Source organism: Urocitellus parryii, chromosome 6 (genome assembly GCF_045843805.1).
Source record: "Urocitellus parryii isolate mUroPar1 chromosome 6, mUroPar1.hap1, whole genome shotgun sequence".
Lineage (NCBI taxonomy): Eukaryota > Metazoa > Chordata > Mammalia > Rodentia > Sciuridae > Urocitellus > Urocitellus parryii.
In genome coordinates this window covers 176,974,497-176,999,829 of record NC_135536.1, presented here as the reverse complement: position 1 = coordinate 176,999,829, position 25,333 = coordinate 176,974,497, and the positions used below count along the sequence as shown (strand labels likewise).

Sequence of the window (25,333 nt, the reverse complement as noted above, 5' to 3'; positions counted from 1 at the left end):
AGCTCTGACGCTCTATGAACTGAGCATACCCGCAGCACCCCGCCGACCCAGCCTGACCCCTCCTTGTACTTCCCAAGTCCAGGTCCGCCTGAGTGCAGGAGAGAAACCCTTAAAACTAAGATCGCCCTCACACGGACTGCCCCTTCCCGGCCGCCGTCCACCGCCACCGGCACTGGTCTCTTCCCCGCCCTACCCTTTAATCCCAACGGGGGCGGTCCGCGCAAGCGCACAGACCTGCCCCCGAGACCCCGCCCCCTAAGTCTTGGGTAACGGCGCGAGGGGCCTGAGTGCGGTGAGCGACGGGACCACGAACTAGTAGGTTGGGGCTCGGCAACGGCGGCTGGCGAGGGTCATATTTCCTCTGGAGGAAAGCTGTGAGGGAGGGGTCAGGCCAGCAATTGGAACGCAGAGATCTGGAGCTCTTGTAGCTCAAATCCATCTGAGGCACTGGGAAACTTGTGTCCAGTGACGGGGGTTGGGCTAGCGCGTGTTGATCCCAGATTTTCCAGATCGGGCGGGTGTCGGGGACACAGAGCTATGGAGACTAGAATCAGGGTTTAAAGGGAAAAAAATTAAAAAAAAAAAAAACTGGGAGCAATTAGAAACAAACTTTGTCCCTGGTGGGAGCGAGCGGGCCAGTCGAGGACAAGCTAAGACGGGAGAACACGTCTTTGCCCCGAGGTCTGGGCAGGCACGGGCCCCGCCCTGGTGATAAAGTCCGACCGGCTTTCCTTGTGGGCGTTGGTGATTGACTTATTTAAGGTTCATTGAATACAATTGTAAGCGTTAGCATCAGCTAGAAACGTAACCAACACAAATGCATTTGCAGTGGTACCGAGGAAATCAATGGACTGTAGAAGCCCTGGATAGAGAAGAACAGAGAAAGCTACCCAAACTAAATCAGAGTGGAGGGGAATGTTCCCAAGGGGAAACAGCACCTGCCAAGGCCTGGAACAGGGAGCAAGGCTGGTGCATCATGAAGATGCTTCTTTCTGAATCTGGTTGGTGCACAGGGAAGAGAAGACGGTGGGCGGAGCTCTGCTACTAACAGTGGAGATGCACAGGAAAGAATTCAAATGTATTTAGGCAGCAGAATCCACAGGGTTGGAATAGAATGGAGAGAAGTACACGACAGGCTTGGGTTCCAGGGTGAGGTTCATCAGAGAAGCAGATTTTTGTTGAGACAACCAAAAAAAAAATTCTCTGGTTGTGTGGAGATTTCCAGGAGGCGTTGGATATTCGACTTTGACCATCAGGAAAGTACTGCTGTGAGAATATAGATTTGAGCATCATCAGCAAAACAGAAATGAGGCACAAGGATGGAGACTATAGAATGAGAAAAAAAGGTCCCAGTTAGAACTTTTCTTCGAAGTGATGGTCTTTTTTTATGATCCCAGTATCTAGCCTAAGGCCTGGGTTTACATGCAAATCAGTGTTTGCCAATTAAACAAAAGCCCAGCAGCTGACAGTTGGAATCCCATAGGTATGGAGAGATGCAAACTAAGGGAGTATCTTTATTTCTCTAATGTCAAAGTCATGGGTTCTTGTCTTGGTTCTACTGCCTGGCTGCTATATGACCAGTTTAAAAAATAAAAAAAACCTCAGGTGTAGAGCTGTGCTATGGTTTGGATACCATTTGAGTATATCCCCAAGGGGTTCATGTATTGGGGGCTTGGTCCCCATGCCCAGTATGGTGATGTTGAGAGGTGGTGGGACTTTTTTTTAAAGCTGGGGACCTAGTAGACCTGGGTTGTAGCTCAGTGGTAGAACACTTGCCTAGCACGTGTGAGGCGCTGGGTTAGATCCTCAGCACCACATTTAAAAAAAAATAAATAAATAGAGATATTGTGTCCATCTACAGCTTAAAATTTTTTTTTTTAAAGGTGAGACTTAGTCCTTATGTCACTGGGGTAGCTGCTCTTGGAAGGAATTAAGATAGTATTTGTGGGACCCAGAGTTAGTTTTCAAGGGAGTAAGTTGTTATAAGAGTGAGCTTAGCTAAGTATAGTGGTACATGCCTATAATCCCAACTATTCAGGAGACTGAAGAAGGAGGATCACAAGTTTTGAGGTCAGCCTGGACAATTTAGTCCCTTATATCAAAAAGCAAAAAGGACTGGGGATATAGCTCATAACATGTGCAAAGTCTTATAGTCAATCCCCAGTACTGTAAAAATAAAAAATAAAGAGAGCGAGACTGTTTGGGTACAGTACTTGTAATCCCAGCAACTCGGGAGGCTGAGGCAGGAGGATTACAAGTTTGAGGCCAGTCTCAGGAATTTAGTGAGACCTATGCAACTTAGTGAGACCCTGTCTCAAAATAAAAAATTAAAAGGGCTGGGGATGTGGCTCAGAGATGAAGTTCCCTGGGTTCAATACCCACTATCAGAAAAGAGTGAGGCTAACCTCAGAATCACTTTCTTTGGCTCCCCCTCAGTTGCATTCCTGCCTTTGTAATGCCATCTGCATGAGGACTTCACCAAAGCCACTGCCATGTCCTTGAATCTCCAAAACTGTGAGCTAAATAAACCTCTTTATAAAGTTATCCAGCCTCAGGTATTTCATTATAGTAACAGAAAATAGAATAACACAAGCACCAAACACTGCTGAGAAACTTCACACAGATTTTTCTCATTTAATCCATATAGTAAATTTACTTTTAAGGGAAATAATATTGTGTACTCAAACACAGGTCTGACGGACTCCAGAACCTTGTTCTTTACTATGACTATTGTCATCTGTCACCCAATAGGGATGTCATCAGGGCTCTCTTGAGATCACATGCTTATTGTTTCAAAACATTGTGCTGAGGCCAGCAGACTTGCACAATTGGCCTAACACTAGCTCTGTCATGAGAAGGGGGCAGAGCTGAATTCGATGTAGGTTACCTCATTTACTGACTCTCTTCCTGGGGACCACTGAGTTGAGCAGACATGTTCTGCTCTCAAAATTAAATGACAATGGGTCACAACAAAACCAGTAACTGGCAATTCCATTTTTATCTAGGGCTTTCTAGATTCCCAAGGCCTGATGCCAAATGAATGAGTAGCAAGCTGTGAGTTAGTACACCTCTGTGTGTCTTTGAGCAATCAGTCAGATTTCTTCTATTACACTAGGTACTTGGGTTTCTGCTTTTTGGTGTTTGTTTGTTTGTTTTTCAATTTGGTACTGGAGATTGAACCTTGGGCACTTTACCATTGAGCTGCATCTCCACCCCTTTTTATTGTGAGACAGGGTCTTGCTAAGTTGCCCAGGGTGGCCTCAAACTTGTGATCCTCCTGCCTCAGCCTCCTGAGTCGCTGGGATTATTGGCATGTGCCATTGTGCTTGGTGGTTTCAGTCATTTCTATTCTGCTAATGTGATTTCTAAAAAATTTTTTTTCTTAAAAAAATAAATATTTAAAAATATATTTTTTCTCATTAGATACTGTAATGATAGATATCCATACATAGAATGTAATTGTTTTCTCTGAACATGTTTGATTTTGGTTAGTATGAGGGAGGAGTTCACCTTCTCTGCACTTCATGGTATTCCACAAAAGGCTCCCTCCCTGCCTCCTGTGTAATTATTTGAGATCTGCTGACATGGGTTGTTGGAATAAGAAGGGAAATTAATCTACTGTAATGGTCCCCATCCCAAGAAGACTCATAAAAAATGTAAGCTTCAACCTCTTCCTCCTGTTGGACTTTTTTGAATCAGAATCTCTGGAGTAGAGTCTCAGAATATATGTATTTTCTTCAAGCAACCTAGAATGTTTATCTACTTTTTTTTTTTTTTTTTTGGATGCTGGGGATTGAACCCAGCCAGGGCCTTGTGCATACAAGGCAAGTACTCTACCAACTGAGCTATATCCCCAGCCCTGTTTGTCCACTTTTGGAAACAACTCATTTCTCCCATGCCTCTTGTTTTACAAACAGGGAATCTGTATCTCTAGGAAGGGAGGGAATTTGTCCCAATCACATATGACATTAGTGCTTCTTTCTCCAACGAAGAGTATTAGGCTAGAGTACAGAGACCTGAGTTCAAGTCTAGGCTTTACCAGTCAGTACACAGGGCAAGACATTTCATTTTCAGAGCTCCATTTCCTTACTGTGAGAATAATGCTATTGCTGTATTAGAAATCAAAAGAGAGAATGGCCATGGAAATACTTGGTTAAGCTGTTTTGTGTATATGGAAGTGAAGAGCTGGGACTAGCCAGTGTTCACTTCTCTGTACCACAGTGTCTTTTCAGGGTACCCAGCCAAGGTATTACAGTGTTTCAATGGTTGATGGGCCCCAGGCCATGTGTCACCAAGCTCTCTGTCACAGGTTGGGATGGCCACCAGCTGGGGGAGCCTCTTGCAAGATGAGCAGCTGCTGGAAGAGTTGGCTCGGCAGGCTGTGGACCGGGCCCTGGTTGAGGGCGTGTTGCTGCGGACCACACAGGAACCCAGTTCCTCAGATGTAAGTCCTAGAGCCTCCCCACAACCTGACTACCCTTCTCCAATCCCCCTGCCCATTGCCTGGCCCTGCCAGACTCAGGGGAGATCTTTTGGTTCAGAGACCACATCTCTTTTGCTTTATTTTATTTTCTTCAATACTTAAAATTGACCTCAAGACATATATAAAGTAAAATTACAGCATGCTGGAATAATCAAATTTAAATCGGGGTTTCAAAGTATGACTTAGGCAAGTTACTTAACTTCTCTCAGCTGCAAATAATGGGAGCTACCTAGTTGGGTAGGTAAAGAAGATAATTCACACAAAGCACTCTGTCTAGGGAGCTAGTATTACATACACACACACACACACACACACACACACACACACACACATTTTAAGCTGTCAATGAACCTTTATTTTATTTATTGATACGTGGTGCCGAGAATCAAACCCAGTGCCTCACACATGGTAGGCAAGTGTTCTGCCACTGAGCCACAACCTCAACCCGGGAGCTAGTATTTTTTAAGCCCTCTCTAATCACACTACCTTCTCAGTAATTGGTTTGAGATATATCCTTTCAGGTCTTTTTCTGTAGAAATTTATAGTTTAAGAAAAAATAAACTGGATCATACATATTATTCTATGATATATTTTTGTTTTTTGTTTTTATAGACTTCCTTAGAAGTCTTTCTAACATCTTCCATAGAGTCGGTATCTCTCTGATGCTTAGTATTCCAGATGTAGATGGGTCACAACTTAACTTTTCTCTCCTGTTGGCCATCTAGGTGACTTCTGATATAACAGATAACACAACAGGGCTAGGGTGAGGGTTAGGGTTAACTACAGAACACACAACAGGGAATATCCACATACATGCCTTTTTAAGCCCCTCTATAAGTGTTTCTCTAGGGTTGATATTTAAAAGTAGAACTGCTGAGTGCAAACCATATATATATATATATATATATATTTTTTTTTTTTTTTAATCTCATCCTTCAGATGGGCATCGAGCTTGTACCACCATGTCCCACTAGGCAGGCTGAGGCAAGAAGATCAATTGAGCCCACCGATTTAAGACCAGCTCGAGCAATATAGTAAGACCTCATCTCAAATAAATAAACAAAAACCCCTCTTCCTTAAAAAACAAAACAAAACTTGTCTCTTTTGTTACTAGATAATATATTTTCATAGTTCAAAGTTTAAAAGAGCCCAAAATTCAAAAGTTATGAGTTTACAACTTAACCTTCCTTTCCACATTCCCTAGCTACCCAATCCCCTATCCTGAAGGCAGTCTATGTTTTAGTATTTTTATTTATCCTTTCAAATAGTTGATTCCTAACAGGTAAATAACTATATAGACTTTTTCTCATTTTTAACACAAAGAAGCTTTCTAGACAGCTTTTTTGTAAACTTTTGTTTTTGTTTTGTTTTGTTATTTTTGTTTTGTTTTGTTTTTGTGATACTGGGGATTGAACCCAGGGGAGCTCTACTGACCGTTTTGATTAATTTTAAAAAATATTTTCTTTTTTTTTTAAACCTGCAAATGCCATAATTTTATTCTCTTTTAATGCTGAGTAATATTCCTTTGTGTGTATGTATATGTGTGTGTGTATGTATATATATATATATATATATATATATATATATATATACATACACACACACACACACACACACACACTCAATGGAATATTACATATATACACATATATATAGTTTCTTTATCCATTCATCTACTGAAGGGCATCTAGGTTGGTTCCACAGTTTAGCTATTGTGAATTGTATTGCTATAAACATTTTTTTATTGATTTTATTATTTTTTTTAAATACAAGACAACAGTGTGGAATGCCTTACAATCCTTATTACACATACTGAGCACAATTTTTCGAATCTCTGTATATAAAGTATGTTCATGTCAATTTATGCCATTATACATATACTTTTTTTGCATTAAAATTCTTACTACACATATATACCACAATTTTTCATATCTCTGTTTGTATATAAGGTATGTTGACACCTAATTCAAGTCTTCATACATGTACTTTGTATAATGATGGCCATCACATTCCACCATCCTTGCTAAAAATTTCCTTATTTACCGCTTTTTTCTTTATTAACCACTTTGCTCCAAGTTTAGTTAATGGAATCATGGATTGTCTAGTCTCATGGCCTAGGAAAATTTTCCAGTTGCCTGCTGATATACTGCCATGGAGCCATTAATTAATAAGTTCCAAGTGAACCCTGAATTAGATACAGAAATTTGTTAAACAGTGATTATTTCTGAAAATGTAAAAAATAGATTTAAGGCAGATGGTAACCTAAGAGTCGATCAAGTTTTAAAATGGCACTATGAAGGGATTGGTAGAGTGCTTGCCTCATATGCATAAGGCTCTGAGCTCAATCCCCAGTAACACACACACACACACACACACCAAAAAAAAGCATCGTTGAAATGGTTCATAGCAAAAACCAATTTCCTTCCTTCCTTCCTTCCTTCCTTCCTTCCTTCCTTCCTTCCTTCCTTCCTTCCTTCCTTTCTTTCTTTCTTTCTTTCTTTCTTTCTGTTGGTAGTTTCCTCTTTTTATAAATGCCGGGTTTGCGGGGCTGGGGTAGGGGAGACTTGTTATAAAACTCTGTTTTCTATTAGTTTGTGTGAAACCATTCATTCAATAGAGAACAGATTGGGGCAGGGAAACTACCTGGTTAGGCCACGTGGAGGCAAGTCCCCTCAAACAATCCACCAGAGGAAAAATGCCTTCTAGTGCCACATGACCTGCACCTATCCCCAGCAAGTCTAGTTCCCTCGATTCTACTGAGTGCCTGGAAAGATAATAAAAATATTTCTACAAGAGGTAAAGACTATAAGGAAGTTACAAGCTCACGCTAGAAAAGTATGAAAATGGCTTGGAAAAGGAGCACTGCCTGTTGATTTTAGCAGCTTTTTTAAAAAAACTAGGGCAATCTATTTATCATACACACACCACAGAAAAATTATCCCCAAAAAATGTCATGCAGAAAATTTAGATATATAATAGAAAAATACAGACCCAAAGTAGACAAAAATATGAGTTATGTTAAGAAATATGCAAAATAATTTCACTATAAAATATCTCGATTTGCATGTATTAATATTTCGTATGAACCAGATCTAATTGCTCTGATAAATCTCTACTTATATGTTTTAGAATATCTATATTTTAAGCCATATAAGTTGTATTCATGTATCCATGCATAAGCTATCCTGCTTATGAAGCCAAGATACTATAAGATTAATAAAGTAATTTTTAAAAATCTCAAGTCACAGATTAACAATGTATCCTCAAGTTTTCTGAACTACATGCTACTAAAAGTAACCTGTGTTCATGCAATCTGCCTTTTCAGATGTATGTATAAGTCAATGATTGGTTGTCAAAAGCAATAATGTTAGAAATCCTAAGTTAAGTTATTCATAGGACTGGATCATAATGTGTGCTTTAAACTGATATACTAACTTTGCAATCTATATTTTGTGAGAGAACAGGTAATTCTAGCACCTAAAGAACTATATCATATGGAATGGGGATGACCTCAGTGGCACTCTTCACTTTGGTTTATCCAGGCTATTGCTTTCAGTTCTACATTGAGGCCTCCTTGTATATCAGTTTTTAATGTGTCCGCAGCCATCTCCCAGTCCCCAGGCTAGTATAGGCCAACTGGAGAGTCCAGACTCAGTAATATGACCCAAGCATATGAGAATGGCCATCATCTAAAGCAGGTTGATACTGTAAAAGGCCTGAATCTAGGATGCAACATATTTTCCCATTTAAGCCTTTATTTCTTCTGTTAATAAATAGGTTTATGTAAAGCTCCAACTCTTAGTCTTTCTGGGAATTAATGGAGCCTAGGAAAGGCACAATCCTCAATGAGATTTCTTTTTTTTTAATTAGTTGCTTATGACAATACAATGATCTTGACATATCATACATTTAAACAGGAAGTGTGTGTGCATATGTGTGTGTGATTTCATTCCAAATCTTTTTATGTTTTTGGTTTTTCTTTTGTGGTGCTGGGGATCGAACCCAGGGCTTTCTGCATACAAGGTAAGCACTCTACCAACTGAGCTATATCCCCAGCCCTCATTCCATATCTTTACCTGTTGCCTGCTCTATGTCAGACCATCCTAGATACTGAGAACAGAGGTAAGTCAGCCAGAAGCCCGAGCCTCTGGAGCTCAGGGTTTATTTGGAGAACATACCCAACACAAAATTAAATAATGTCAAAATTAAATATGAGAAAGCATAGTTGCACAATATTAGTATTTACTGCGTCATGCACTATTCTAAACACTTGGGAATTGCTGACTCATTTAACAGAAAAAACCACAGTCCAGAGAAGTTAAGTAACTTGCCTGAGGTCATTTAAATGGTGGAATAATTGGCAGAGCCAGAATTGAAACCCAAGGGGTTTGGCTTCTGAGACCATGCTCTGAACATCTGAGCTTTACTGCCTCTCTTAAGACACCTGGAAGAAGGAGTAATTCATTATGATTAGAAGGTTGAGATGAGGGATGGTATTGCTAGATCTTAAAAGACAGATGGGGGAAAGAAACAGCATAGCAGAGGCCCAAAAGTAGGCAAAGACAAAAAAAGTATTCAAGAGAATGTAACTGAAAGGCAGGAATATTGTAGAAATGAAGGCAGGCCAATTCAGATCCCCAAGAGGCACTGAATGCAGGGCGGAGTAGGAGTGTGAACTTTACCTTGTGGATCTGGGCTGCAGGCCAGCTTCTTGCATGTCAAAGATTTGGCTCCTACAGTGTTTACAGAGTTAATTCAGTTTTTGAATAGGTAATACATGAACAGGATACAAAATTCAAAGGGCTTTAAGGGTACAGTAAGTCTCTTTCTTCCAGAGGCAGAAATTATTAATAGTATTTTGTTTTTAATCAGAGTGTTTAAAAGTCAGAGCTAACATTAAAAGAAAAAAGTCTTGGGGAAGAGGCGTGGGGGGCAATTACCCAGCCTGTCTCCTCATCACATTTCCTGTTACTCTCTGTTGCTTTCCTGACTGCAAAGCAGAATGCTGTTTTCATGCCTGTGTGATAGTTTTTCTAACAGTAGAACCATGCTCTTGTCTCCTCAAAATGAGATATCAGGTATTTATACCTTTAGCTTGTGGGCAACAGAGAACACATGTGCGCCATTAATCCAAAAATTCAAGAGGGCAATAATGAATCCTGGGGTCAGAGGCAGAGGGAAGTCTTTATCAGAAAAACTTGAGTTTTTCAACCAGCTGGAGGTGTTGAGGAAGGCAATCTTCTGATTCTTAAAGACAAGGAAATGCCCTGTAGCCATCACATACACACTCAGGATATTAGATCACCCTTTACATAATCTGCAGTAATTCCCTGTTTTAGATCTTGAAGCCCTCAGGCTGAATAAATCTTACTCTTACAAATATCCTTGCTCAGTTTTGTCTTAAAAATAAATACTGAAGAGAGTTATTTGGGAATTATCTGCCAAAATTTAAAATGGAATTAACCTAATTACCTGACATTTCCACTTTTAGAAATTTAGAATTTATGAAACTTCTCACATAAAATACCTAGAATATGTATTCCAGGATGTTTATTAAAGCATTGATTGTAAAAGAAAAAATGAAAGAAAACCCTCAAATAGTCATCAACAGAATGCTAGATTCAATAAATTATGGTGTATCCAAAGAATTGGATACAATACAACCATTAAGATGAATGTAAGTGCTTTAATTATTTAAGGAACAATGTATGTAGGTATTTTATGTGTATAAAAAAGAGAAAATATATTTGCATACATATGTATTAGTAAATAGATGTCTGGAAGGATATGTGAGGCACTAGTATACCATTTGTCTCTATGAAGAACTAGGTGACTTGGGCACGAGTGGGAATGAGACACACTTCTCACTATGAATCCTATGTCTCTTTTAAATGTTGTATGATGTGTTTGTATTATCTATGTTGAAATAGTAGTATTTTTAAAGTAAACATATAAATGCCAAATTGTAACATCATAAACTTATACTACCTTTAACAACAACTGATATTAACTCAAAGATTAAACTCAGGAATGCTTCATAATTCAAGTCACAAAGTCTTCTTATCATCTTACCCAAGTTCCACTTCATTTGTTGCTGGGAATCCTAGAATGCATTTTCCCCCATAGAAAGTATTTGAGATGGTTTTGGGTTTCTTGGTTATGTCAAAATCCGAAGAACCCAAAAAGCAGATGAACTCTAGGCCTGTTAACCTGAGTGCCGCAGGAGGAGTCAGGGGGAACCACTCCTGGCTTCTACTCAGGGATCCAGAGTTCACTTCTATTGCATCCCCACTAGCAGAACTCTTCCTCTACCCCAGCCAGAAGAGAAGAGGACTCGGGTGCAAGTTCTTGGCATAGGAAGAGGCGTGGACTTGGTTTAGTAACCATCCTGATTCACATCCTAGTACTACTTACCAGATGAATATCTTTTTGGACCTATAACTTAGGTCCTTTATCTGTTAGGTGTGATAATAGTAGTGTCTTTCTTACAGTGTTAAATGATGAATTCCTGTTATGGATTCATCCATGTTACACGTGCCTTACAAACAATGAGTGCTTAATCATTTTTTGTGGGTTGCTTTTTGTTTTGCTATTGCCTTTTTGCTTCTTGTTTTTTAAAACATTTAGAGATAAATTGTCACATAATCTGGAAGCTTTCTTAGTATACCCTTCCTCACCCTTTTCCCTATCTCCCCTCCAAGAGCTAATCACTATTTTGCAATTGGTGTGTTCTTAATAAATATAGGCCAGGCTTTGCATGGGATTATGTTTGCAGGAAGACATCCCATTTACAGGTGCTCTAACCATTCCCTGCTTTCTCTCATTGATCAGGTGGTGAGCTATGCCCCTTTTACACTCTTCCCCTCACTGGTCCCCAGTGCCCTGCTGGAGCAGGCCTATGCTGTGCAGATGGATTTCAACCTGCTAGTGGATGCTGTCAGTCAGAACTCTGCCTTTTTGGAGCAAACTCTCTCCAGGTAATGGGAAGTGAGGCTTGGGGATCTAGGAGCTGCTAGAAGCTGCTAGAAGCTCTTGGAGGTTCAGGAAGCTACTGGAAGACTGGGGTTACATGAGATGTTGCTATGTTAGTGACTTGGGGTAAAGGTCAAATATCCCACAGGAAAAACAAGCAACAATAGTATAAGAGTCAGGAAAGCTAGCTTCTAATCCTGGCTCTACTGCTTATTTATATTGCCTCACAAAAGACCCTTTCCTTCTCTGGGCCTCAATATCTTCATCTAAAATATGGGAGTTTGGCTTAAATCTAAGGTCCCTGACAGTGCTAACATTCTGTGACTCTGTAATCCATGACCACCACTTTGAAGAATGAAATTTCCATTTAGAATTAGGGACAATTGGCCTAGTTTTAGAGGAAATTCAAGGATAGGGAAGATTATTGGGCTTAAAGTGAGATTTCCTATATCTTCCTCTAAGCAGCGTCCCTATCTTGTCCCCTCAGGCCTCTTTTCTTTGGGTAATATAGGATAAAGACTGGGCCACACTCAGGACAAGAGGAAACAATCCCTGAAATGATTCACCCCACTCACCCATTTCTTTTTCTTCTCCCTAGATTTTTTTTTTTAATTTATTTATTTTTTTCCTCTCCCTAGGTTTTTTTGTCCAGATTCTTGGATAAGTGAAATTTCTTGATTTATTTTAGAATGAGATACAAATAAGTCCGTTATTTTATCAGAGCATGGTAACACATGCCTGTAATCCCCACTATTTGGGAGGAAATGGGCAATTTAACAAGACTCTGTTTCAAAATAAAATAAAAATGGCTTAAGATGTACTTCATGGTAGAGCAATCCCCATTATCTCTCTCTCTCCCATGTACTCTCTCTCACACAACATTTATATTTTTAGAATTAAGTATATAAATATGATAGATATATTTGCAATTATGATATATAATTGCATGTCTTTGATTAATTTTTCTTTTTAAAAATATTTTTAGTTGTAGATGGACACAATGCCTTTATTTTATTTATATTTATGTGGTGCTGAGGATCGAACCCAGTGCCTCACATGTGCCAGGTAAGTGCTCTGCCACTGAGCCATAACCCCAGTCCTGATTAATGTTTCAACAGACAACTAGGTTATTTTGTTAGAGACAAAAATCTAATAACATGATTTGGTGTGTGAGTGAGTCTGATAAGGGATCTTAATGATAAAGAAGTTTGGAAACTAATGACTTGGAGCCAAAAACCCGATGAGTCATGCATGTATGAACCCTACCACCACCTTCTTTCTCAGAATGGGCCCAGCTCTGTAACCGAGTTGTGGGATATATAAACAGCCTGGCTTATGGCTTTTACACTAACCATGTGATTATGTGGGAAATCTTCCCTCCAGCCCATCTCTGTAACCCCTATCTTCCTTGTTCCTTTCTCCTCTAACACACACATAACACCCTCGCTCCTAAGGAGAACGGCCTCTTTGAGCTTGGGATTGAAAGGGAATACATCTTCAGAAAAGGGAAAATGTTTCACAGTTTACCTGGAGGCACTGGGCACTCTCCTCCTCACCAAGGATTGAGATAGTCCCAATGAGAAAACTAACCCTGGTGACAGAGCTGACCAGGAGCAGAGGAATTTCAGGGCATGCCTGAGGTACTTGCTCCTCCCACTCTCTGTAGCCTGGTCTCTATAACTAAGTGAGCCTACAAGTCAGGCTTGGGCAGGCCAGCAGAGTCTACCCTGAATCTTGAGAGGCAATAAGTGTCATATTACCGAGCTGTATACTCGTGCCTGTGCCTTTTCTTAAGGCTCCAGAAAGCCATAGTGGATGGGTGCCTACTACACATGTCACAGCAGCACACTGAATTATGCCCACTAAGACACAGTCCCACCTTTGTGTAGTTTATAGACCAACAGGAGAGGACTGGGGATGTGGCTCAGTGGTAGTGCACTTGCCTAGCATGCATAAAACCTTGGGTTCAATGCCCAGCATGACAAAAGGAAAAAAAAAAAAAAAACAGGAGAGATGACACTAATCACTATATAAATAAAATGGAAAGTTGCAATAGCCATCAATGAGGTAATAGAAAGGTGCTGTGAGAGCACCTAGCAGGGGGATCCGATCCAGGTAGCAAAGGTTCCTCTGAGGAAATCACCTCATCCGAGGACTGATTGAAAAATAAACCAGGATATTTAGTTTGGGTTTGTGAAATCTTACTGGAACATACGGGTCACTGTCCTCAGAGCTCTTGTGGACAGGGAGAAGAAAATGTGTCCTGGGAGGAACCAGAGGGTAGGGGAAGCTATGGAGAGGTAACATCAAGTCAGTCAGAAAGCTCACCAGCCATATTAAGTATTTGAATACTCATATCAAGTATTTGAATAGTAGTTATACCCATGCTACTATTTTTTAAAATATATTTTTTAGTTGTAGATGGACACAATACCTTTATTTTGTTTATTATTTTTTTATGAGGTGCTGAGGATTGAATCTAGTTCCTCACACATGCAAGACAAGCACTATACCATGCCACAACCCCAGCCTATCACATGCCATTTTTTAGTTCTTTTTTGGGACCAGAAGAATATATTCAATTTTTGCATGTAATGTCTCATTTACTCTTCACCACAACTCTATAAGTACAATTATTTTTCTTTTCATTTTATAGTTGAATAAACTTAAAATACAGAGAGGCAAAAAGAGTGTGAGGTTGCCTAATAATAGGTGATAGACCTGGGATTCGAGCCTGGGTCATCTGGCTGTAGGGATGAATTCTTAACCATTATTCCTTTTTTTTAAATATCTTTATTTTATTTTTATGTGATGCTGAGGATCGAACCCAGTACCTCATGCATGGTAGGCGAGCACTCTACCTCTGAGCCACAACCCCAGCTCTTAAACATTATTCTTTACAAGATTGGAATGGGTATTCAAGTTTTGGCCAGAAGACCCATAGGGGATTCAGGGACCAGTGAATGGGAGCAAGATTCCTTGATCTTTAAGGTCCCAGGTAGCCTGGAAAATGTTCTGTTTCCTCCTCCAGCACCATCAAAATGGACAACTTTACTGCTCATCTCTTTGACATCTACAAACAAGTCTTGGGAGAAGGCATTGCCCAGGTAACCATTCCCAGCCCCTCCCCAAGTCTGGGGCCTGCCCCCTCATCTCTCGTGTTTTGTTTTGCTTGTTTTTGTTTGTTTTGTTTTTACCAGAAGAATTTGGTGCAGGCCTTGATTTCATGTGGATCTATCTCTCACTGGTCCCCACTGAGTCTGTATATCCCAGCAATTCTGGGATGACCAGAAGAATGATCCTGCTGGGTTTGGGAATATTAGTTAGTGCATCTTACCTCTACATGGAGTTCATGGTACCTGTCTGTCTGTAACTAAATTATAAGAGGCAGCCCTTGGGCAGATGCCTCAGCCTTCAGTTTTTCCCACAGACTGTGTTCCTGGGTCTGAACCGCTCAGACTACATGTTCCAGCACAGCGCAGATGGCTCCCCAGCCCTGAAACAGATTGAAATCAACACTATCTCTGCCAGCTTTGGGGGCCTGGCCTCCCGTACTCCAGCCGTGCACCAGTAGGTTTCTTGGGTGGCTGTGGGCCAGCCTGATGGAGGTTCAATCACTGGTTGAACCAGGGATCTCCATGACTGTGCCTTCCTGGGCCCTAGGTCATGGGTTCTCCCTACCTACACACATCCTGTGTCCTGCAGCACAGTTTCTACTTGTAATCAGGTTCTTAGTGTGTCAGGGAGAGAAGGGACCTCATGGCTCATCTAGTCCTACTTATCTGGTCATTAAGCAAGTCAGTGTTCCAGAGAGAGGAACAGAATCTGCAAGGGGCTTGCAGTGAGAAAGAATTTGACACGTCTGAGATCATGAAAGGAATTCTGAATCTAAGGTAGAGAGGAATGCAGGAGCTTCCATGTGATGGTTGGGTCACAGTAGTAGCCATTCCTAGCCAGCAGATACTCCAGGTTGCTGTGATTCCAGATGGACTGCAGCAGCATTCCAGGAGGCACCTGAGGGCCCAGGGGAAGGGACTTCAGCTCACTTGGGCCTCAACAGCTCCTGCGGGCATGTACATCAAGGATCAGGGTGAGAGCAGCTCAGCATATTTCAGTTAAAGTAGATCTTGTAAGAAGTGATGGTAAGAAGCTTTTAAGTATGCACATGATTATCCGAGTAATGTTTCTATGAGGTCAAGGGCAGAGAGGTCTTCTGGTCAATCCAATAACTGAACAGCCATCTCTCTTCCAACAGACATGTTCTTAATGTCCTGAGCAAGACCAAAGAAGCTGCGAAGATCCTCTCCAATAATCCCAGCAAGGGACTGGCCCTGGGGATTGCCAAAGCCTGGGAGCTCTATGGCTCAGCCAAGTAAGGATGTAGAAAAAAAATGGCAGCTCTTTTACTGCTTTAGATTCAGCATTCATGGGTCCAGCATCTTCTCTTTTGCTTGACATCGTTAGGGAATGAAGGGATTTTGCTAAGAACAGAAACTTAGATGTTTAAGTGCCAAAGTTTTGTTTTGGGCTTCCTCCCCATACCTCCATCCCTGTACCAGAGATTGAACCCAGGGGTGCTCTACCACTGAGCCACATCCCCAGCCCTTTTTCTTTTTTGAGACAGGGTCTCACTGAATCACTGAGGCTGGCCTTTAACCGTCCATCCTTTTGCCTCAGCCTTCCAAGTAGCTGGAATTATATATGTGTACTTGGGCTTCCTTTTTAAATATGCAATGGTATTGGCTAGAGATAATATTCCTCTTGGTGACTGCCTCTTGCTGCAATGCAGCTGTGCCACCTAGGGTTAGAGAGACAGCTCTACGGCTAGGCTCTAAGTTCTCCTTTTCTTCATAGTTTTCCTGCCTGCTTCCCAATAATCAGCTCTGACTTTTTTTTCGCCCTTTTCTTTTTGTGGTGCCAGGGATCACCCCAGGGCCTTGAGAATGCTAGGCAAGTGTTACACTCCTGCGCTACACCCCTGGCCCCTTCTCCTACTTTCACTGCTCTCAGGGTGTTTGATTTTGGAATGCTCCCCTGTCATCCCCATATCTCCTTTCTAATTTTCTGTGCTTTGGAGAAACAAGTGATCCATGTTGTTATGATTATGTCTAAAGAGCATGAGGGCCTCTTGGATGAGTAATTGCATAAGCTTTGGCTTGGGAATTTTATGGTATCCATTTTAACTGCTTAGAGGCATTTTTTGCTTTCTTCCTATTTCTCAACCATGTTCCAGATGTCTGAAGATACTAGGTAAGTGATGCAAGATAACTGAGGGATTATAATACTAACAGTTATTGCAATGTTCATATAACATTAACAATTATCCCTTAAAGAGCACTTACTAGTGCCATACTTTAGAGCATTTTCTGGTGCCCAAGTGATTTACATACAGGATTTCATGGAATCCTCATGACAAATACTCCTGAGGTAGGTACTATTCATCTCCCCTGTTTTATAGAAGAGGAAACTGAGTTTCAGAGAAGTGAAGTGACTTGTTCAAGTCAAATGGTGAGTAGGTGGCAGAATCCAGAGTCTATCTCCCTCCAGAACCTGTATTTGTTTGTGTGTATGTGTGCGTGTGGAGAGTTTTTTGTGGTACAGGGGAGCTCTACCACTGAACTATCTCCCCAGCCCTTTTCATTGTTAATTTTGAGATAGGGTTTCACCAAGTTACTGAGGCTGGCCTCAAACTTTCAGTTCTCCGTGTTTCACCACCTGAGTAGCTGCAGAGCCTGTATTCTTTTTTTTTTTTTTTTTTTTTTTAAGAGAGAGAAGAGAGAGAGAGAGAGAATTTTTTAGTATTTAGTTTTCAGTTTTCGGTGGACACAACATCTTTATTTTATTTTTATGTGGTGCTGAGGATGGAACCCAGCACCCCATGCATGCCAGGAGCCACATCCCTAGCCCAAAGCCTGTATTCTTAATCATACTATTACCTCCAAGAGAGTATCTGTGGGCTTGCTAAACTTCACTAGGATCCAAAGAGAACAACAACAACAAAAAAATTCAGACTATAAGCATTCAGAGGCCATCAGACAATTATTCTGTCAAGTAGAACTCCTGGTTAGGTTGCATTTTGAGAGAGTGAAGCCAGGGGATGAGTCACCTGGTGAGCTGCTGATGGACAAACACTATAGAGGGTTCCTGCCAGGCTGTGAATAGCATGAAGAGAAAAGACTTATTGCCCAGAATTGAACACTGGTGGGTAGGAGCTATTCATCTTATGCAGCGCCTAAGCTGGAACTGGTTTCTGCCATTATGAGTAGAAAAAGGCTCTGCTGATTCAGCACAATGGCCTTGGCAAGTCATTTCTTTTTTCTGAGATTTAGTTTTCTTATTTGTAAAGTAGAAGTGATAATAATACCTAAAATGGTGGAAGTGAGAATTAAATAAGGCCATGGACCTGAAAAATGCTTTAAAAATTCAGTGTGGATCATGTGGTTCATTTGATGATGGTGGTGGTGGTGGTGATGATGATGATGATGATGATGATAAAAATAGCTGCTATTGAATTTTATTTAACACAAGAAACTGAGGCTCAGAAAGGTTTAGTAACTTGCCTAAAGTTATGTAACTAGTAAGTTTAGAATTTATCTGCCTCTAAAACCTGAGTTCTGTCTACTACACTAGTATGGATTGAAAAACCGAGCTTAACATTTGTAAAGATGAATTTTCATTAGTTATCTCATGCTTTTTAAGATTTTTTTTTTAAAGGAAGGCTAGACAATTAATTATGATTTCAATTTAGACAAACTCTAGGGTCTATGATTAGAATGAATAGAATAAGAAAAATGCTTAAAAAGTTGGGAACTATGATCTGATTAACTATGATCTATCTCCTCAGCACCTTGGAAATTCAGGGTCCAGAGAAAGAAACACTTGTTTTAGGACACATCACAAGTCACTTGCAGAGGCATGAGTAGCATTGAGAGGTCCTGTCTCCAAGCTATCATGCTAGAACCACTTAACCACCTTCCTTAGGTGACAATTTTTAGTCTTCCTTGGTTCCAACTGCTCATAACTAAAGGAAGGAGGAGATACAATGTTTCTTGGTCTAATGCCCATTGTTTGTCAGGTGTCAGGCTGAATTAATTAGCTAGAGCATGCAATTCCACTTTAACCTTCAGCCTCCAGCCTTCCTCCTCCATGGCTTCTAGGAAGCAGTTCAGCCTGGGCCAGATGCCACCTCCCACTCATACCTACCCATGTGCAGAGCATTTCAGTGGTTCATAGTGCAAAATGAAGAACAAGACCTTTGTCCCTCCGGACTCTCTCAGGGCAAGATGGCTTAAGAGAGCATCACTTCTAACTTGTCTCTAAGATGCCCAGCTCAAAGCCAAGACTCAGCTTAATGTCACATCTGGCTTCTTGAGATTTCAGGTGGGCTGGGATAGGGGACATTTTAGGATCTGTATTTTGGCCAAGTGGAAAGAAGTCAGGAAAACAGAGTTTAGTCCAAGAGGTTCAGCTAAGATGGGGAAAAACAAAGACAAAGAGATAAGAGGCCCAGTACAGGAGGTCAGGAACATACACTTAGCATCCTCAACCAATGTTTGCAATGGTCTTAGCAAGATACAACAGGCACAAAGCAGTACAATTTGTGGAGTTTGGTATTATAAGCATTGGCTTTATGAGGCTGGTAGCTCATAAAGGCTTTAAAGAGTAGGCCTTTTTTGACACTGAAAATATCTGAACTGGCAGCTCAGATAGTTCTCTGCATAAGCTTTACCTTGAGTTCTCAAGCCCCTGTTTCTTTAAGAAACACATGGATAAAGAAAGAGGAAGAGGCCCAGTAAGCCACTTTGATCCCATTAGTACTGTGAGATCAAACATGGTCCTGTGGACATCACAGAAATGTTGGGAAGCCCCAGGTGATAATGCCTTATTTGTAGTTAGATCTGTGGCTTTCTGTAGGGATCTGTCTAGCTCTTCTAAAGTTTTATGCAAAAACCACAATTGTTTTTGCTTTGTACCAGGGATTAAACCTAGGAGTGCTTACCCCTGAGCCACATTCCCAGCCCTTTTTATTTTTTATTTTGAGACAGGTTCTCACTAAGTTGCCTAGGGCCTTGCTAAGTTTCTGAGGCTGGCCTCATATTTGCAGTCCTCCTGCCTCAGCCTCCTGAGTTGCCCATGTCTAGCTACACTCTTTTCTTTTTTTTCTTTTAGTTGTAGATGGACTCAATACCCTTATTTTATTTATTGTTTTTATATGGTGCTCAGGATTGAACTCAGTGCCTCACATGTGCTAGGCAAGCACTCTATCACTGAGCTACAATCCTAGCCTCACACTCTTTTATTATATGTTTACAATCTAGTAATGGAATCACTTGTACTTGACCCCCAGCATTATTTATTTACAAAATATTAAACAGTCTTACCTGTTTCTTCTTCTGGATTTTGGAATCATTATGTTCTGTTGTAAGAAAAAAAATCCTCTTGGGTTTTTGAGATGGGTTTAAATCTAAAATTGACATCATTATAATTTTTTCCCTTTATTTCTTTTTTTAATTTTTCCTTTAAGGCAGAGTGTAAGTTGCCTAGGCTAGCCTTCAATTTGTAATTCTTTTATCTCAGCTTCCCAAGAACCTGGGACTTTAGGTATGTGCCACATGCCCAACTATTACTGTATTACATATACCCACTAGAGAAGGGGTAGAGACATCTCCATATATTCCAAGTTTCCTGTTATCAGAAAATAAGATGTTATAGCCTTAGGTGTCTGTGCCTGAGTTAATCCCAAATTAAGGTAACATCTACTCTTTCAGGGAAACTGTTTTATTCTTATGGGGGGCAGGGGAGAAAGGATAAACTCTATAGCAGCCTCAGGCCATTTGTGTTCTTTCTCCAGTGCTCAGGTGCTACTGATTGCTCAAGAGAAGGAAAGGAACATATTTGACCAGCGTGCCATAGAGAATGAGTTACTAGCCAAGTAAGTATGTGGTCCCAATGGGAAGGGCCACTCAGAACACAGCATCCGCTCCTTCTGACTCTTGTCCATCTTTCCCAGGAAGATCCATGTAATCCGGCGAAGATTTGAAGATGTCTCTGAAAAGGGGTCTCTAGACCAAGACCGAAGGTTGTTTATGTAAGCATCCCCAAAGATCCACTAGCCGATTTGTTCATGAAACCCTCTTTCCCCAAATGATCTTTCCTTCTGGATGGGATAGATAGTTTGTTTTCTTTTTTCCTAATTTCTGAAATATTCTTCAGGAAATTTTGGAGAAAGGCCAAGCAAACTGCTTCTAAAGGGTTGTCTCATAACTGATGACATCTGGATAAGGATGTCATCCTTAAAGATAACCTTTGTTTTCATACTCCTCTGAGCTCTGCAAAGTTTTCTTGCCCCTCTTGGAGGCTGGTCAAGTCCAGCCTAAGCAGTTGGGCTGGACAGTAAGGGAAGCAGAGGGCCAGCTGGCTTATTCTGTGATTTATCTAGATTCCATTCTCTGAGATTGGGCCTGGATTTGTCTTCCAAGCCAGGCCTTGCCCTTCCCTCCATGGGCCACTACAAGGTGACCACAGGTTTGGAAATTTGTGATTGTTAAAGTTAAAATCTCCATGGGATTTCTCAATACCACTTAATTTTTAAAAATCTTTTTTATGTATTTTTTTTTAGTTGTCGATGGACCTTTATTTTATTCATTTATTTGTATGTGGTGCTGAGAATCGAACCCAGTGCCTCACACATGCTAGGCAAGAACTGTACCACTGAGCCACAACCCCAGCCCTTACTTTTTTTTTTTTTTTTTTAAAATAAAACACAGTGGCTTACTTTCTAGATAAACCAATACTATCAAATAGGTCAAAGAAAAGGGGAAGAAATTTAAAGGTAGTCTTTTTTTCTTTTTGTAGTACTGGGGGTTGAACCCAGGGCCTTGTACATGCGAGGCAGGCACTCTACCAGCTAAGCTGTATCCCCAGCCCAAGTCTGTATTTTAATTAGACTCATTTTTGCACCTCATCCCACCCCACCACTTTAAGAAATCTTAGGTTTCAGCTACTTTAAGCAGTGGAAATACAAGTTCGTGTTTGTTTGGGGCACCAGGGAATAAACCCAGGGATGCTTTACCACTGAGCTACATCCCCAGCCCTTTTTAGATTTTGAGACAGGGTCTCGCAAAATCGCTTAAGGCTGGCCTTGAACTTACAATTTATCTGCCTCAGCTTCCCAAGTTTCTGCGATTACAGGTGTGCACTACCGCATCTGACTAAAGTCTGTTTTTCTATGCATGGTAATATGATTCTGCTTCTCAGTCATTTTGAGGCCATGTGATTTTGAATTTACCTGATTTGATTCCGGTTACCTTCCTGTTTCCCTGTAGTCTCCTTAGAATGACTCTAGATGTAGAATATTCTAAAACATTCTATATTGGACATCTCTGTGTTTTTAGTGAAAGCACTGGTAGTGTAGGTATCTCCTTTCAATAGTTCCAGTGAACCTCAGCCCAGGTCCTATGGACTTTCAGAAAAGCCAAATGCATTTTGATATAATCTGAAATTGATTGAACCACTGAACACGTCAGTTACAATTTAACAACAATAGCTTTTTCTGTTATATTCTAGGGATGGCCAGGAAATTGCTGTGGTTTACTTCCGGGATGGCTACATGCCAACTCAGTACAGTACACAGGTTGGTATTTTTCTGTTAGATAATTCTTTGCCTCCTGGGACTTACCCCAACCTAGATGTCACAACAACCAGGGTTTTTCTGAGTCTTAGCTTCAATTTCTCCTCAGGGAACTTACTGTTGGAACTTCCTCCCCTCCTGCAAGTGTGTCTACCTCTCACTCTGCAAACACACTGTCCTCTAGAATCAGCATCCTCAGGAATTTAGTGCTTTAGCCACTCACACATTTTTCTAGAGATGGGCTGGCAGATGTTTAAAAACTATCTTTCTGGGCATAAAAGTACCAGCTTATAACATTTGTTGATTTCTCTAGTACAATTTTGAGCTCCCCACCTCAACATCTCTGAACACAGAGTCGGGAAGAGTAGGGTACAGTCAGCTCTCACTAGCTGATGCAAGCTAGTTCCAGCATACCACTGATCATTTTCTTCTTCTTTACCGCTCCTTTATCTGAGTCAGAAAGTTTTTATCATATGTCCATTCATGTTCATGGAAGTAATGATGTTACTTCATCTTGTTATCCTACCATGTCATTGAAATTACTTACCACATTCATTATATCACTTAACTATTGCCCTGTGAAGCATATAGTTACCCCCATTACACAGATGGAGAAACTAAGGTTTGGAGAAATGCAGAGACTTATCTAAGGTCCCACAGGAAGTTTCCAGGCTTCCTGACCTTCAGGCCAGTAGTGTATTGTATCCTGGTATTCCCAGGATACCATTCTTCTGTCCTGCTCCTAACGTACATACCATGGAGAGACTTAAGAAGCCCTGCTTTCACTTAGGAGAAGGTAAAGGAGGGGATAAGTTAGGAAATACCATTGGCAATGGTCTGGGGGTCATTAGCCTGATTCTGCCTCTTGGGACCATTCCTGGGTTTCAGTTTCTGAAAGCAGGAACTATAAAATTGAGGGAACTCCTTTCAGATCTACAGTTCATCTAGGTTTCCCTCCTGGGTTGACCTCTATAGAGGGCAGCTGGACGGAGGTGGCAACTCTACAGAAGTTCCTTTTCTCTAGAGAAGTGGTAGCAGTGTTGGGAACTTGCTGATTAGAGAGGAAACTATCTGTTGGGACCCATCTTGGATCCAAGTTTCAAGATGGGGATGGGGGAAGAGGCCCAAGAAAACTTAGAGGGAGTGCTAACAGGGTAAGGAAAGTAGTGTATATAAGAAAGTGGACATTTTTAGGGAACTGAGAAGCTCAAACTGGGTTTAGAACATGGAGATAGATCTATAAACTTAGAGACTTGTTAGATGAACCTGGGCAAATCCCTGCTCATGTTTGGGTTGTGCTTTCCCTGCTTGTGACTTAATGAGGTACTTCTGGGTTTATCTCATGTTCTGGGCACCTGTGACTCTGCCTGGAACCCCAGACCAATAATTAGATGATTGGGATTATTGGGTAAAGATAAGGTAAAAGTGCCACAGGGGAGCAGCATTGAGTATGGCAGGAGTTGCTCAAGTCTTAGCCTTGATCCTGCTATGGACAGTTTGCTGTGATCTGGAGCCAAGGACAGACTGCCTCCCCAGTGCCTGAGAATGGGGACCAAAACTGGGACACGTGATTCTCTGATGTTTCCTGTTTCTTATATCCTAAGCTCCTGACACAACAGGTCATTCATCTTGCCATCACCACCAGCGGGCTTTTGTCCATATTTTTCTGTCAGCCTGAGTACCCCATCTCCATTGAGTCTCACCGTCAGACTGCCTTTCTCCAGGATACTGGTTGAATGAATTTCACTTCAGTCAGCCACAGTAACAAATAACAAATACTTATTGAGCACCTATGAAGTGCCAGGAACTATGTAAGATAGCGGGGATACAGAAGAAAATAAGACAAGAATCTGGTCCTAATGGACCTCACAGTCTAATCAGAGAATGCGGCCTTGGAAAATTTTTTTAGAGAGTGTTTTTTCTCCTAGTTGGGAAGCAACTGCTTTGAATGAAACAGCAGGGTGAAAAGATAGAGAATTATGTTGAACCTACATTAAATAGGGTAGTCAAGGAAGGCTTCTCTGAGAAGGTAACTGAGTCAAGACTTAATGATAAGAAGGATCTAGCCATTCCTGGAAAAAGCCAAAAGAAAGAGAATTTCAGGCAAAGGGAAAACACAAATGCAAAGGATCTGAGGAGGTTTTGTGTGTTTGAGGAATGATAGGCCTATGTGGCTAGAATGGAGGAATCAGGACGCAGGGGTAGGGGTCGGGGTGGCAATATGGAAGGAAGTTGGAAAAACAGACAAGAGCCAGATCCCACAGGGTCTTACAGGCCATGATAAGGAGTTTGGATTTTTTATTTGGTAAAAGGCAACAGACTTATACACTCTGAAGAAAAACCAGAGTTTGAGGTGTTGAATTTTATTTGAAATATGGTGGGAAGCTGAACTCATAAGTGGCCCAAGCCCTTCGAACCTCATCATCAGTTTTTCTATATCCTCATAAAAGATTTTTTACCTTTTGTCGTTTCCCTTTATTTTGGGTCATGTATCAGTGTGCTAGACTGTGAGCTCCTTAAGGCAAGAATCCCATGGATTCAAAAAGGTCACACTTTCCTCACAAGGATATTGCAATGATCTTGGGAGATAATCATTGTGAAGATAAAAATCATAATACCTGATAATCAATGTGAAGATAAAAAGCATAATCAGTAATGATCAGCAGACATGAACTAAAATAGATTTCTTTTTGCTTTTTGTGTTCCTCCCTCTGCAGAACTGGAAAGCACGCTTACTGCTGGAGAGGTCATGCGCTGTTAAGTGCCCGGACATTGCCACCCAGCTGGCTGGGACTAAAAAGGTGCAGCAGGAGCTGAGCCGGGCGGGCGTGCTGGAGATGTTGCTCCCTGGCCAGCCTGAGGCTGTGGCCCGCCTCCGTGCCACCTTCGCTGGTCTCTACTCATTGGACATGGTACATAAGCAACCCATTTCTCCCATCACAGGCCTCTTAGTGACAGAAAGCTGGAGCCCGATGTGTCGGGAAGGGTGGAACTGGCATTATGGTTATTATTGTGACTTGCGTTAATGGTGCTCTGGGGAACCCCTAGAACCTCGGAGATGAGAGCAGCCTCAGAGGGCTGGAATTCACCGTCAACTCCTCAACAAAGGTAGAGATGGGGGTGTCAACCAGGGGACAGGACTAAGGCAGGTAGCAAGAATTGAGGAATAGCTGTACCCACTGTCTAGATTACCAGCTGCAGAGCCTGTGTTGCCAGAGGAAGACCTATTCTACTTGTGTTTATGACTG

At 41.3% G+C, this 25,333-nt stretch overlaps 1 protein-coding gene across 4 annotated transcripts in view; it reads left to right on the top strand.

The window, feature by feature from the left end:
• Positions 1 to 241: 241 nt before the first annotated feature.
• Positions 242 to 25,333, top strand: part of Gss (glutathione synthetase) — a 28,320-nt gene continuing 3,228 nt past the window's right edge. The window contains exons 1-11 of one of the 4 annotated variants that reach the window (XM_026383299.2): positions 255 to 315; positions 2,437 to 2,514; positions 4,310 to 4,444; positions 11,315 to 11,460; positions 14,487 to 14,562; positions 14,886 to 15,025; positions 15,711 to 15,827; positions 20,307 to 20,387; positions 20,466 to 20,543; positions 22,022 to 22,088; positions 24,803 to 24,997. In XM_026383299.2, the coding sequence (XP_026239084.1) occupies positions 4,316 to 4,444; positions 11,315 to 11,460; positions 14,487 to 14,562; positions 14,886 to 15,025; positions 15,711 to 15,827; positions 20,307 to 20,387; positions 20,466 to 20,543; positions 22,022 to 22,088; positions 24,803 to 24,997 (1,029 nt within the window). In that variant the 5' untranslated portion in view covers positions 255 to 315; positions 2,437 to 2,514; positions 4,310 to 4,315. Of the gene's footprint in view, positions 316 to 2,436; positions 2,515 to 4,309; positions 4,445 to 8,489; positions 8,507 to 11,314; positions 11,461 to 12,453; positions 12,521 to 14,486; positions 14,563 to 14,885; positions 15,026 to 15,710; positions 15,828 to 20,306; positions 20,388 to 20,465; positions 20,544 to 22,021; positions 22,089 to 24,802; positions 24,998 to 25,333 lie in introns of those variants that run through there. The other 3 variants (XM_026383298.2, XM_026383300.2, XM_077799572.1) reach the window with 3 other exon arrangements.